Genomic DNA, 14247 nt, shown 5'->3' with positions numbered 1-14247 from the left:
TAGTAATCTTTTAAGTATTCTGAGACTGAAAGGATAAAAACATTTATTACAGTGTTCTACTCATTTTTTTCCTGATCTTTGGTTGATTAAGTGATATTTATTAGTGAATGTATGATCCATTTTTCAACTTGTATTCTCAGTCTCTAATTTGAAACCCCAACTGAGTTTGTTATGGGTATTCCAAGGACCCCCAGAATCATCGGTTAATCACATGAAAATTTCCTATCCTTTTAGAATGTTCATTTTTCTTCATTAACACCCTCTTTCACTTTCTCTCCATATATATGTCCTTACTAACCTCATCTATTACATTTTTTTAAAATGTGGAGTCAATAAAATTCAGGGATTAAAGATACTAAAAGATTTTAAAACTACTGATTTAAGATCTCTCTGGAAAATTTTATCTGCAATATAAAGGTTTAAAATATACTCCTCTCACCAATGAATGGCTTTAACATTTAAATACTTTGGGTTTCAGTTTCCTTATCTATAAAATGGGAAAAAATGGAGAGGTAGGTAATAGTCAACTAGTCAAACAGCAATTATTAAGTGTTTACTATGTGCAGAAAATAGTTCCTGCCATCAAAGTATTTATAATCTAATAAGAAATATACCATGAAAATAACCAGATACATATAAAAGATATGTATATAGATATGAATATCTATATACATGAAAAGAGAGAAAGACAGAGACACATACACACACATGCACAGAGAAAGAGAGACAGAGACAGAGAGAGAGAGAGAGAGAGAGAGAGAGAGAGAGAGAGAGAGAGAGAGAGAAGGAGGGAGGGAGAGGGAGGGATCAGAGTGAGTCTTTGGTGGAAGGTGAGATTTTGGCCAAATCTTGAGCAAAGTCAGGGAAACTAAGAAATAGAGATGAGGGAGTAAAGCGTTCTGGGATTTGAGGATAGCCAATAAAAAGGAATAGAACTGCAAGTAAGTCAGTGCTCTAGGGTTGCTGAGTATATAGAATAAAATAAAATACAAGAAGCCTAGGGTGGTAGGAAAAGATCAGGTTATAAAGAGCTTTAAATGCCGGAGAGTTTATATTTGATCATGGAGGATTAAAAGGAAATCAATCAATGGAGTTTACTTAGCAGTGGAAGGTGGGATGGAGGTGAGAACAGGGCTTAACAGCAGTGTAGGGGCAAGAATGTGACAAATCTATATCTATCCATCTATGATCCTATGAAGTAAAAATAATATTTGGCTACAAATTGGATATGTGAGATGAATGAGAGGGAGAAGTTAAGGATGACACCAAGCTTTTGAGTCTGAGTGACTATAAAGATAGTAATGTCCTTGACAGTAAAAAAGAATTTATAAGAGGGGAAGGTCTGGGGAAAAGATAATGAATTCTGTGTGAGGCACCTTGAGTTTGCAATGGCTAGGAGACATCTACTTCGAGACATCTAGTTCAAGACATCCAAATGGCAGTTGGTGATTTATGACTATAGTTTAAGAGAAAGGTTAGAGATGGATATATAGATATAATAATAATAAAATAAGAATAACCACAATATCTACATAGTGCTTATCCAGTACTCTGCTAAGCTCTTTACAATTTATGATAATTTTCTAACATTTATTATCTAATTTTGGTGAGCTTTATAATTTATATTTACATTACAGTTACATAATAATTTACACTATCATCTTAATTACAATTATTATGTCACTTGATTCATACAATAACCCCAGAAATGATTTGGAAAGAGATAATAATTGAGGCATCGAAAGCTAATGAGATCATGAAGTGGATCAGTATAAGAAAGAAGATAAGGGGGCCCAGAAGAGAGCCATGGTTAGTGGGCAGGACGTGGATGAAGAACCAGGAATGGAGATTCAGAAGGAGTTCTAGGATATTAGGAAAGCTAAAAGAGAGCATTAATAGGACAACTTAGAGAGGAGAGAGTGTCCAGAAAGAGAAGGTGATAAATAGCATCATCATATGTTGTAGAGAGGTCAAGGAGGACTGCAATTGAGAAAAGGCTACTAGATTTGGCAATTGATTGATTACTGATAATTCTGGAGAGGGCAGTTTCATTTGAATGAGAACATCAGAAGCCAGATTGTAGAGAGTTTGGAAGAGAGGAAGTAAAGGCACCCAGGATAGATAGTTTTTTCCAGGACTTTATCCCTAATAGAAAAGGGAAATTGAAAATGAGTTATTGGGAATGGTATTGACCAAGTAAGGATTTTTCAAGAATGGGAAAAACAGGGATATTTTAGGAAGCAGGAGAGAAGACAGTAGACAGAGAGAGAATGAAGGCAAAAGAGAGAAAGGAAATGGGGAATATACTGGGGGAAATATTTTAGAAAAGTAGGAGGGGATGAGATCAAAATGCAAATAGAAGAGTTTGCCTTGGCAAAGAAAAGGCTCACCTCTTCATCAGAGCCTAAAGTTAAGGAGATAATGGAGAAAGATTTTTAAATTATGTAAAGTATTTTATATGTGCCAAGCACAGAATGATACAAGGTAACAGAAGGGAAGAAGAGCAATCTCTCCTCTAATGGCATCAATTTATTTCTCAATTTCCTCTGGCTCCATTCAACAATAGAAGAATAGAATCAGTGGAAAGGGAGTAAACCACATTTGAACCCTACCAAGATATGACTTGTGATAGTACAAAGGTGCAAGGCATTCAAGAGAAGGGGAGAGTAAAAAAGTTGAATTGGTTCATCAAGGGGTCACAGCAGTAAATGGAAGAAAATATAGCCAATGTAGAAATGATGTTTTTCTTTATATCAGACTGAAATCTCCTCTTCCACCTCTGCTCAATTATCCTAGGCTTGTGTCTTGGAGCAAAGAACAACTATAATCCACATCTTGTGTTGATATCTTTCCAATATCTGGAGATGGTTATCACCGGCCTCACCATCCCCTATTCCAGTCTTCTCTCCTCTAGGCTAAACACCTTAATCTTCTTTGGATAAGCCTCACAATAATCCATGATGTCCCTTCACACTTAGGAAAGGCTTGGATTTTGAACTATGCTACTAGTCTCCTAATAAGGAAGCAATGGCCTAAATAGGCAGAATGATTCAAACAAGACATGGCCAATGTAGGAATTTGTTTTGCTTGGTTATGCATAATTGTTCTAAGGGTTTTCTTTTTCTTCCAAAGGAAAAGGAGGTGAGAGGGAAAGTAAATAAAAGTTTGCTAATTGAAAAAAAAACTGCCCTTTAAAAAAAAGACCCAAGCTTATTTAGCACATCCATTCTCTAGTGCTTACTCTATTACCCCTATAATCTCTTACCACCAAAAGTGATCTCTCTCTAGCACCAAATCACTTCTGCCCAAATGTCTTTTCCTAATCTGTACTCTTAAATACTCTAACAGAAATACCAATTGATATTCAGTTATTTCAGTAGTAGCTGACCTATTTTGGGATTTTCTTGGCAAATATAGTGGAATGGTTTGCCATTTCCTTCCTTAGATCATTTTATAGACAAGAAAACTGAAGCAAACAGAATTAAATATGTAAGGCTAGATTTGAACTCAGGAAGATGAGATTTCCTGACTTCAGGTCCAGCATTCTATGCACCATGAAGACACCTAGCTGCCTTAGAAATGCTGTTATATGCTGGTTATTGAACAAGTACTCTCATAGTAGTGAGGGACTGCTTTGTGAAATTCTCCTCTTCCTTGTACCAGAGTAGTCCTTGTATTATTTGATTTCCCTTTGCCAACTACTGATTTCCTTCAAGGTCTAGCTAAAATGCTATCTTCTATTTAAAAAAAAAAAAACTTTCCCAATCCCTCTTAAATCTGGGGCTTTCCCTCTTCTGATTGTTTCCAGGTGATCTTTTTTCAGTTTGTACATAGTTGCTTGAATCTTGTCTCCACATTACACTGTGAGCCCTGTGAGAGCAGGAACTATACTTTTCCTTGCATCCCTATCACTTTACACAATGCCTGGCACATAATAGGCAATGAATAAAATATAATTAACTGACAATAGGTATGGCTGTGATTTAAAACCAGACAGGTCTTTAGGACCAGGGAAAATGGTGGAACCTGCAGGAATCAGTTAGTCCTACTGAAAGACTCCAGGAGTCTGGGATTGCATCAGCATGGGTCCTCATTCATTAATATAGAATGTCTGATACATACAGTAGTTGCTTAATTTTATTCATATCCTGTCTTATTGATACAGATCACCCCCCTCTCTACAGATTATTAATTGGTTTTCCAGGCTTGTTGCAGTCATCACCACATGGTCAACCAAATAAACTTGGATACATGACAGCCTCTCTGACTTGAGTTTTATTGTCCCAAACCATCTTAGCTACAGAACAATGATCCTGTCATACCTATGATCTTATTTTTATAAAACTTTTTATTTTCAAAACAAATGTATAGATAGTTTTCAGCACTCACCCTTGTAAACCTTGTATTCCAAATTTTTTCTTCTCCCTTTCCTACAACCCTTCCCCTAGAACGGTGAGTAATTCTATATATGTTAAACATGTGCAGTTCTTCTATACACATTTCCACAATTATCATGCTGCACAAGAAAAATCAGATCAAAAAAGGGGGAAATGAAGAAGAAAACAAAATGCAAACAAACAACAACAACATAAAAATGAAAATACTGTGTTGTGATTCACTCAGCCCCCACAGGACTCTCTCTCTCTCTCTCTCTCTCTCTCTCTGGGTACAGATGGTTCTCTCCATCAGGAGACTATTGGAATTGGATGCCTATGATCTTATGCTGTGCCTCTCAGAATTCTGCTAGCTAGTTCTTATATTGTAGGCCTTTACTTGACAAATATCCCAATTCTCTCCATCTTGACAGAACACACCAAGAGCATATAGGCTGTTGGCAAAAATCTTGAGAATCTAGTGACAACTTCACAGCAGGCTGAGCTAGCAAGATTAGGCTATTAGAACTCTATTGAGAAATAAAATGAACTGATTAAAAAAATAGACCAGAGATATAGTAGGAGTTTTAAGTTGGGGAATCCTCAGGAGAACAAATGAGAAATTTTCTTGGTACTGCAACAGGAGTTAGATGTTGCCAGGAATGGTTTTGAGAAGGAGAAAATGCAAGATTATGCCACTGGCCTCAGCTAGATAAGCCTTTGTTCATCCCATAATAACTGCAACCCAGTCAGTTTCACCCAGTAAATGTTTGTGGTAAAAAAAAAAAAAAGTCAGGAAACAGAGAATCTTAAATGTACTAATAAGTGTCACTATCAGAAATCTGATCAAATTAAGGTGGAATTCACTGTTTACCCTTCCTGTTCCTCATCTGATAATAAAGACAAAGAAAAAAAAAAGAACTTCAATGGAATTTGATCAGCAGAAATAAAAGTAGTCAGATTCAATGAAGTGAAGCAGGATTTCATATTTCCTGTGTTCTCTTAGCCACTGATGCTTCTGTCTCCTGCCCTTAATTTTTAAAAGTTTTATACATTTAGTTACAAACCATAATCATTTCCCAATATAGCTCCCCACCTTGCAAAAAAATCCTTGTTTGTAGGAAAGACAAACAGTAATTGAACAATTGGCTATACATAGCCAATTTGCCATTGGCATATAACAATGAAATATGAAAGATATACAAAATAAATGTGTCATAACTAAGAGGGAAGGGATACTCTTTGTTGAAAGAATCAGTCAAGGACTCCTTAAAGAGAGGCCCATAAGGGAGCTTTGTAGTAAAGACAAACCGTCATAACAATCTGTTATGCCATACCAATCATATGAGAGCTTTGGTAATGTTCTTCACACAGTGTTAGTCAGTCCCTTCCTTTGTACAGCAAGGAGAAAATTTGTCAGGGAACAAGTTTGATCATTACAATGAATCTGAGTTTGGCTGATTTTTCACTGTTGCTTTCATCAATAGTCATCTTATCTGCTCAAGAGACTTGGTTCTGCCTTCTTCACTCTGCATCATAGAGTTTATATAAATATTCCCATACATCTCCTAGGGAGCTAGGTAGCGGAATCAGAAAGGCCTGAGTTCAAATTCAGCCACTGACATTTACTAGCTGTGTAATCCTGGGCAAATCGCTTAACCTCTGTTTACCTTGGTTTTCCCAACTCCAAAATGAAGCAAATAAGAAGACCTATTTTGTAGAGTTGTGAGGCTCAAAAGAGATATGTGGGGAGAGAAGTGTTTAGCACATAGTAGTCATTATATAAATGCTTATTCCTTTCCTCTTTTCTTTTTTTCTTTAAATTCTTTCCAGCTGTCATTCCTTAGGGTCCAATAGTGTTCCATCACACTGATGTAGTACAATTTTTTCAGCTCTTCCCTAATCAATGTAAGTACAGTTTTTATCCAACTATACAACACTTAAAAGGACCTGGTAAGGATATTTTGGTATATATGATAACTTTCCCTCAGTTTTTGATCTCTTTGATATCTGTGCTCATTAGTGGAATACCTCAATATGAAAAATTGAGTGACTTCTCAAATAATTCCAAATTATTTCTCCAGAATAGTTAACCCAATATATTTCCTACCAGTATTGTAGTAATGTCACAAATAATGTTATATGTGATCCTGCCACTGGACTCTAATTACTGGAAGACAAAATGAAGACTGAAGATTTTGTATAGCTCTGTCTCATTTGAATTCACTGCACAAGTCAAGATATAATGTTCATAATGTCATTATTCCTCTTTGAGAATGAAGAACAATATCAAATGTGGTTGCTATGTTTCCACAGATCATCCAGTGTTGTTTCCATCTTTATGATATTGATGGATATGAGGTGAGATGTCAGAGCTGTTTTGAGTTGCCCAAGTAATTTGAGGCATACTTCCATATGATCTCTGATTGTTTATTACCTATCTCATTAGGCTGTTGTGAGGATCAAAGTAATAGTTATAGTAAGCACTATCTAATGCTTCTTCCTTTTCCTTCCCTTCCCCCCCCCATTCTTTATAAACTATATTTCATGACTTTTGAACTCTTATCTCCTTTGTATCATCTTCTTTTTCTTGCAATTTTTTAACATATAAGATTATATATTATTTGTGTTTGTAGATTCCTCATATTATAACGCTTTCTTTGCAAGAAGCAAATATCTAATAAGTGTCTTTGAATAGATAAACCTTGATAACAAAAATGTTTTTCTTTTTTAAAACGCTGAGACAAGGTTATTTTTTCCCAGTATAAAATTCACAAGAGACCACTACATGCATTAGTACCTTTTATTTTTTTATTTTTCTTTTTTATGATTTCTCTCATCTCCTTTTAGAGACTAAGATAAGTCAATTTTGTCTTCTTCCTCCATTCCAAAGTCACCCAGATTTAATCTTAACAAGGTCGTGTGTCTAACAACACTAATATTGAGAAAAAAGAATAAATCTGCTCAAAGGGATGCTCATTCTCTTCTTCCTTTCCAGTGCCTACATTTTAACCAAGTAAGTTTCAACCAAGGTAATCTTAGTTATAGCTAAACCCAATCTAGCTGGCAGGAGGTCTTATATGGGTCAAGGAATTAGTGTGAGATTATCCGTACTATTTTTTAAAATTGTTTTAACCACAAACAAAATAACCCTTAGCTCAGTGAACAGATCTAAATATGAGGCAGATTTAAAATTAAGGATTTGGAGAGAAATAAGTATGATGGCTCCAGCTGCTACACATTATGGAGAAAGATTGTCTGGCCAGACAAGTTAGTCTATTTCTGTGAGACCAATAGTGGAATCTAAGAAAACATCCTTTTGGGGGCTGCCCTACCAAGATTGGAGGTCTCATTTCCCTCTGGAAATGAATGGCTGAGCAAGCTTGGGTGGCCTGATCTAGTCACTGGTAGGAGAGTATTTGCAACTCTTGTTCTGTTTTGACCCAGCTAGGAGAGGATTGTACAGAAAAAATAAAAGTTCTTTATATTAGAAATAGAGTACTAGAATTAGGGAAGCTAGATAGCACAGTGAACAGATTGTGGAGTTTTAAGTCAGGAAGACTCATCTTTCTGAGTTCAAAACTGGCCTCAGACATTTACTAGCTGTGTGACCCTGAGAAAATCACTTAACCCTGTCTGCCTCAATTTCCTCATCTGTAAAATATGTTGTATAAGGAAATGTGTCTATGTGTACATGTACATATATGTGTATATGTATGTGGCAGGTGACAAAGTAAATAGAATATCAGACCTGGAATCAGGAAAATTCATCTTTCTGAGTTTAAATCTGGTCTCAGACACTTTCTGGTTGTGTGATTCTGGGGAAATCACTTAACATTGCTTCTGTATCTTCATCTGTAAAATGAGCTGGAGAAGGAAATGGCCAACCACTCTAGTATCTCTGCCAAGAAAACTTCAATTGAGACAGACACAACTGAAAAATTACTGTACAACAAAATAGATTTATATGTATTACTTGTGTATACACATACACACCTATAATCTCTATTTTGATAGATAGATAAATGAATGAGTGGATAGGTGAATGGATAGATACATAGCTAGACAGACAGACAGATAGACAGTTAAATAATGTGCTATGCATTAAGTACCTGTGTCATGTTCCTAACATTAAACTTGAGAAAGGAAGGGAATAACCCTTTATCAAGCAACCTATTATGTTGCTTGATATTATATTAGCCAATACTGTGCTAAGTGCATTATAATATTATCTTTTTTGAAACACAACTCTTGGAGGTATTATTATCCTCATTTTACACTTAAGGAAACTGAGGCAAACAAGGTTAAGTTACTTGCCTCTGGCTCCCTTATGGGCTCCTCTCTTTAAGGAGTCCTTGACTGATTCCTTCAACGAAGAGTATCCCTTCCCTCTTAATTATGACACATTTATTTTTTATATCTTTCATATTTCATTATCTGTGAGTATAGTGTTTCCTCCAATAAAAATGACAGCTCCATGAAGGCAGGAACTGTCTCTTTGATGCTCCATCCCTAGCGCCTAATTTAGTCCTTGACACAAAAGACTCAAAGTGACTTGAGATTTCACTGACATTGATATTTATTTCCATAATCCAGATTAGATATATAATAAATCTTTACTGACTAATGGCTTCTGGTGAGAATCAGCTGATGTTCATTTTTTAGCTTGGAGAAAAGGAAAAGACAACTTCTTACAAAAATGGTCTTTAGGATATGCTGGGGATAGAGGTCAGGAAAGTGAGCACTCACCCAGAATGGATTGGACATAGACATTCATTCTTTAAAAAGTCAAACCATATGTGCTGCAATGAAGGTTGGGAGCTATTGTTGCATGCTAATACCTAAGTAACTGTGGGGAAGAGGAGCCAAATTTAAAATATTCAAGGCTTGTCCCAGCTTTATCTTTAATTGACTCCAAGATTCAAAGCCATTAGTGTTAGTTGATATATCACTATTATCTCCATCACATACTCTTCTGCCCCTTTGTGTGAAGGAATGTAACCTAGGATCCTAGATTTTGCCTCCTACTCTCCCCTTCCCATTTTTTCCTTTTTCTCTTCACTCTGTTCCTCTCTTCTCCTCATCCATCCTCTTGTCCATGGGCTTTTTCTTTTTGATCCCAATAACTCCTACAGGCCCAGCTATCATTTCTTCAGATCACTGTTCTTCTATATAATCAGCCCTTCCCTATCACCAGAATTCCAGCCACATATCAGCAACTGCATGCTGGTTATCTCAAGATATCCCACAGGCATCTCAGGAAGATCCTAGTTTAAAATCGATCTTCATTATACTGGTTGTGTGACACTGAGCAGTTTCAACTGTAAAAATGGGGACAATAATAGCAGCCATCTCCTAGGGTTCTTGCCAGAATCAAAGGAGGTAATATTTGTAAAAAATGTTCAGCGCAATGTCTGAAATATAGTAGATTTTATATAAATGTTTATAGCCTCTCTATTTCTGCTCAGGACACCACTAGTTTTCTAGTTCCCCAAGTTTTCAACCTCAGAGCCATTTTCCATTCCCCCTCAACTTCAATATATCAAATATGTCTCATCCATTCCATGTCTTCAATGTCTCATATCTATTCTTCTTCACTATATAGCCACCTTCATCACCTCTCACCTGGGATATTGTAATAGCTTTACTAATTGGTCTCCCTGCCTCTAATTTCTTCCCTCTCCAATCCATCTTCCCCATAAATCAATTTGATATTCCTAAAGCATAGTTCTGCTTCTGTTTGGCATTTAAATCCCCTCACAACCCAATTTCAACCTATCTTTGTGTGTTTACTTCATATTGCTCATATGTTCCATGTTCTATGTAAACTAGATGATTAGAGGTTTTCTGTGTGTATAGCATTCCATCTCTAACCTCCAAGTTTTGTTCAGACTGTACACAATGCCTGGAATACCCTCCTTCTTCACTTCCACCTCTTGGAATCCTTAGCTCACCTGAAGCATCAGCTCAAATACTACCTCCTACTTATGCCCCTCTCTCTGCCCTCAGTTATGTTCTATTGATTTTTTTTAGAGTTTGTATTATCTAGAGGAAGGAAAGTCCTAAGGAACTTTATCACACAGGATGATCCCAGGAACTGATGTTAGCAAGATGTCCCCCTCATGGCTGACTCATATATCTCACTTCCTAAGCCCTAGAGGTGAGTCCATCCTTGTTCTGAATAATTAAAGTCAGTTCCACTCATGTCAAATAAAAGGCCCATTATATAGCTCCCATTATACATTTTTTTTTGTTTTGTGCTATATTCCTACCTCTTTGAGATATTAAAATGTAAATTATGCAATAATGGTTAATTGAAAAGAATTCCTCAATGAGGGTGAAAGAGTTTTAGGTCCTAATTACAAGATACCATCAGGAGCAAAAAGGAGGTAAGCTTAAGTAGCAAATAATACATAGTGTTTTATGTAACATGTCAGAAAAATACATTTTTTTCACATTATGTAAAAATAGAATCTCTACATACAAAAAGGAAATACCAACAAGTCTTTATAACCTTGGTTCAGTCCTTGTATCTATCTATCTATCTATACCTTTACAACTATATATATATATATATTATATAGGTATGTATATATTACATTACATATATAATATGTATATATTTATACATATATTAGAATTGTCTCTATATATGTATATATACCACATATATACCCACACACAAACACACACACTAACACATATTTTAAAGAAACAAGTTTAGGTTACAGTTTCTATTATATTCTACATGTAACACTGCCTCTGGCTCCCATTTCCTTTTTCCCTTCGCACTGTGTCATGTTCCTTGGCTCAACATACTTCATATTATGCCTATCACCACATCTGGTAACTGTAGACTGACACAATTCAGCTGGAAAAGAGAGGCCGACAACATGTGCATCTGTCTGGGTGTGAGAAAATGCTCCTTCTTGCTTATTGAAACACTTCTGTTTGCTATCTTGAAAGGAAGGAGTCTTGGTTCTTTTCTATTCCTCTCTTGAAACTTCAGGAAAGCGTCTAGGTGGGAAAACCTCTTGATCTCTAGGATGTAATGTCAAAGAAACATACTCCTAGCTTCTACCAGATATATCACAATAATGGAATCTACTAGAGAACCACGGATCTTGAGCTGGGACTTGAGAGTTATCCAGTTTAATCTCTTCATTTTATAGAAGAGGAAACTGAACATGCTAAAATGATTCTTGCAATCATATACCTGTTGAAAGCACGGAATCATCACAATCTACTCCAAAATTGTGTCAACTCAAGTATATATACATATACAACACTCTGAGGAGATACATAAACACATGTCATGTCTGCCTTCTACAGGAGTTGGGGCACCAACTGGAGCAAATACTAAATAAATGTCTCATGACCATCACCAGAAGTTGATACCTGCTTCCTCCCTCTGATCCCATTATAGTACATCAATATCTCTTCTTCACTACTCCAATTTCTATCATCTCCTGGAAAATTAACATTTTGAAGTTATGTTGTCCCTCCCAAGATTAAGACCTGAACAATTTAGTACATTAGGGTGAATTAATGTGTCACCTCTCTAGTGGGATATAAAATCATGGGAAGTGGTGGGTGGGTAGAGAAAGGAGAAATGGATGTTGGAAGAAAAATAAGTAGAGGGAAAAAAAGAAACAAAGAGTAATAAGGACAGACTTTGACTCCATCATGATTTGACTTAGGGTTGGCTCTGACTACAGGATTAGATTCACATCCACTAAAGATAAAAATTTCTAATCTTGATACAAAAGTTTAATATCGCCTTCCCTCTGAACCCTCAATCTTCTTAATTTCATATGGCTACTAAGGGACAGTGTAGTGGATGACCACATTAAAATGCCCATTCAGACATATTGTTAAACCACTACCCTCTTTAGAGTGAGTAGCCATGTCTCATAGAAAAGCCAGGAGCTGGAATAAGAGAAGCCTTCAGGTCAAGGTCAATGGTGAGTTGGCACAGAGGAGGGCATCTTCCTGCTTCTGCTCATGCTCTCTCTTGCCAAAGCCTGAAAAAAATCCACCTCTTTCTTTATCTGGATACTTGTATAGCTCCTAACTCATTCACTAATCAAAGAAAATAAAATCCTTTCCCAAAGTAGTTACACTCTGATATTCATCCCAGAAGAGAGAGCAACTTTAGAGAAGTCATTTAAAGGTTTAGTTACTCCCAACATAGTTGGCCAAACCATTCTGATCTTGAGATAGGTTTTCTAAATTTCTTTGTAAGTGCTTGGGGCAATTCAAAGTTGTATTGAGTCTCAAGCATAAAGATGGGGCTAAAAATATTCCCCCTAGAAATCCCACCATGATTCTAGGATAATAGCAGATGGAGTGATTTTTTTTAAAAAATGGAGTGGGGAGGAAAAAACTACTTAGCTGTCATAGAAAAAAATTATTAAGTGTATTCTATGTCTTGTTCCTGTATCCTCCCTCAATCTCTGTAGCCTGCCTTTTGTCCCTGGTTCTAGGTCCTGACTTTATCAGTAAACAGTCCTCTAAAACAATACAGACTCATTTCACCACCAAAAACAAACCAGATATCAATGAATTGAAGGTCTCAATTTACCGTTAACTAAATGTAATCAAAGAAAAAACTGGAATGGTGTCTAACCTATTAGATTTCCTTCATTCTCTTCTCCTTCTCTCTATCTCCCTTTCTGCTTTCTAAATCAACTTAAAAAAAAAAACACAACCCACAAAGATCTCAATTGCCTTTACTGCCACATCCCTTCTGATTCTTTTCTTCCTCCTCCTGGACCTCATTCCTGCATGCAAATAGCGGTGACAAGATGGGAAGACCTACCTTGCCCAGACCTGGAGTATCTTTCACTTTGTTGACTGCCCTTAAGAGACAAGGTGGAGCAGGAGGAGGGGAAGCCTGAAGAATCCCACTGAAGCTTGTAGAGAAGAGAGGCGATTCAGATGCCGATGATGTTGAAGGTCGATTCTTCTTCTTTTTGGAAGACAGATTCAATTTCTGAGCAGCTCTGGAAGAGGAAAATAAAGAAATGGATCATAAAAGAAAATTACTACAAAATCATTATTCTAGAGTTATCCCCGATCCTTTCCCTTCAAGGCCTTCCCTAGTCTTGATACAAAAGCTTTAAAATTTCTTTACCCTCCACCCCCTGACCAATTTTCTCTGTAGGAGGCATCCCTTATACGGCATAGTTCACTTAATAAGTTACATTGCTGCTTATTCAGTTTTTTTTTTAAGTCATTAAAAATGGACTGGTCTGTAGTTGCCACTCACAAAGAAATTGTTTGTTATCCATAAGGAATAAAGGAAGCTGGCCATTTTGGGAGTTGAAACAGCCCCCTATTATGTTAATCATTCAATAAATTCTCTAGTGAATAAACTGAAAGTGTGAGCAGCTATTTTTAAGTCCTAACACCTTGTAAAACACAAACCAGGTCTGAAGAAGGGTCTGTGGAGGAACCAATCAACATTATAGCATGTATGCAGTTATGAAGGAGTAACACAAGCCACAGTTCAAGGGGTGAAGATGGAGAAACAAAACTTTTTAAGGAATAACAGTCTCCATGGACCACTAGCCTCCCTCCCGCCAAACAGGATACAAATGGCCAACGACCTTCTTTCAGGAACAGGGTGCCAATAATATCACATGCTGTACACACAGTAAATGGTCTCTTTGTGCAACAAGTTAAGCAAACTTTCTCTTACTTTCCCAATCATAGGCAAGTGGAAGCAGCAGAGATTGGAGCCAGTAAACATGGAAAGCAAGATAGGTAAATAGAGAGGCCTGGAGGAAGGGAGGTTTTTAGCAACAACAATAATATTTGGTACTCATTATCACAACTCCTCTCCAAAAGCCTGTAACAGCCATCTAGCATT

The 14247-nt window shown here is 36.6% G+C and overlaps 1 protein-coding gene across 2 annotated transcripts in view; it reads right to left on the bottom strand.

Moving 5' to 3' along the window:
• The window catches only part of KIF26B (kinesin family member 26B), a 612624-nt gene that overhangs the window by 168953 nt on the left and 429424 nt on the right, over positions 1 to 14247 (bottom strand). For both annotated transcript variants that reach the window (XM_003767766.4, XM_031966991.1), the window contains one exon: positions 13195 to 13378. In XM_003767766.4, the coding sequence (XP_003767814.2) occupies positions 13195 to 13378 (184 nt within the window). The remainder of the gene's footprint in view (positions 1 to 13194; positions 13379 to 14247) is intronic.

Source organism: Sarcophilus harrisii, chromosome 4, assembly GCF_902635505.1.
Source record: "Sarcophilus harrisii chromosome 4, mSarHar1.11, whole genome shotgun sequence".
NCBI classification, from domain to species: domain Eukaryota; kingdom Metazoa; phylum Chordata; class Mammalia; order Dasyuromorphia; family Dasyuridae; genus Sarcophilus; species Sarcophilus harrisii.
The sequence above is the reverse complement of the archived record's forward strand: the minus strand, read 5'-3'. Positions and strand labels throughout refer to the sequence as shown.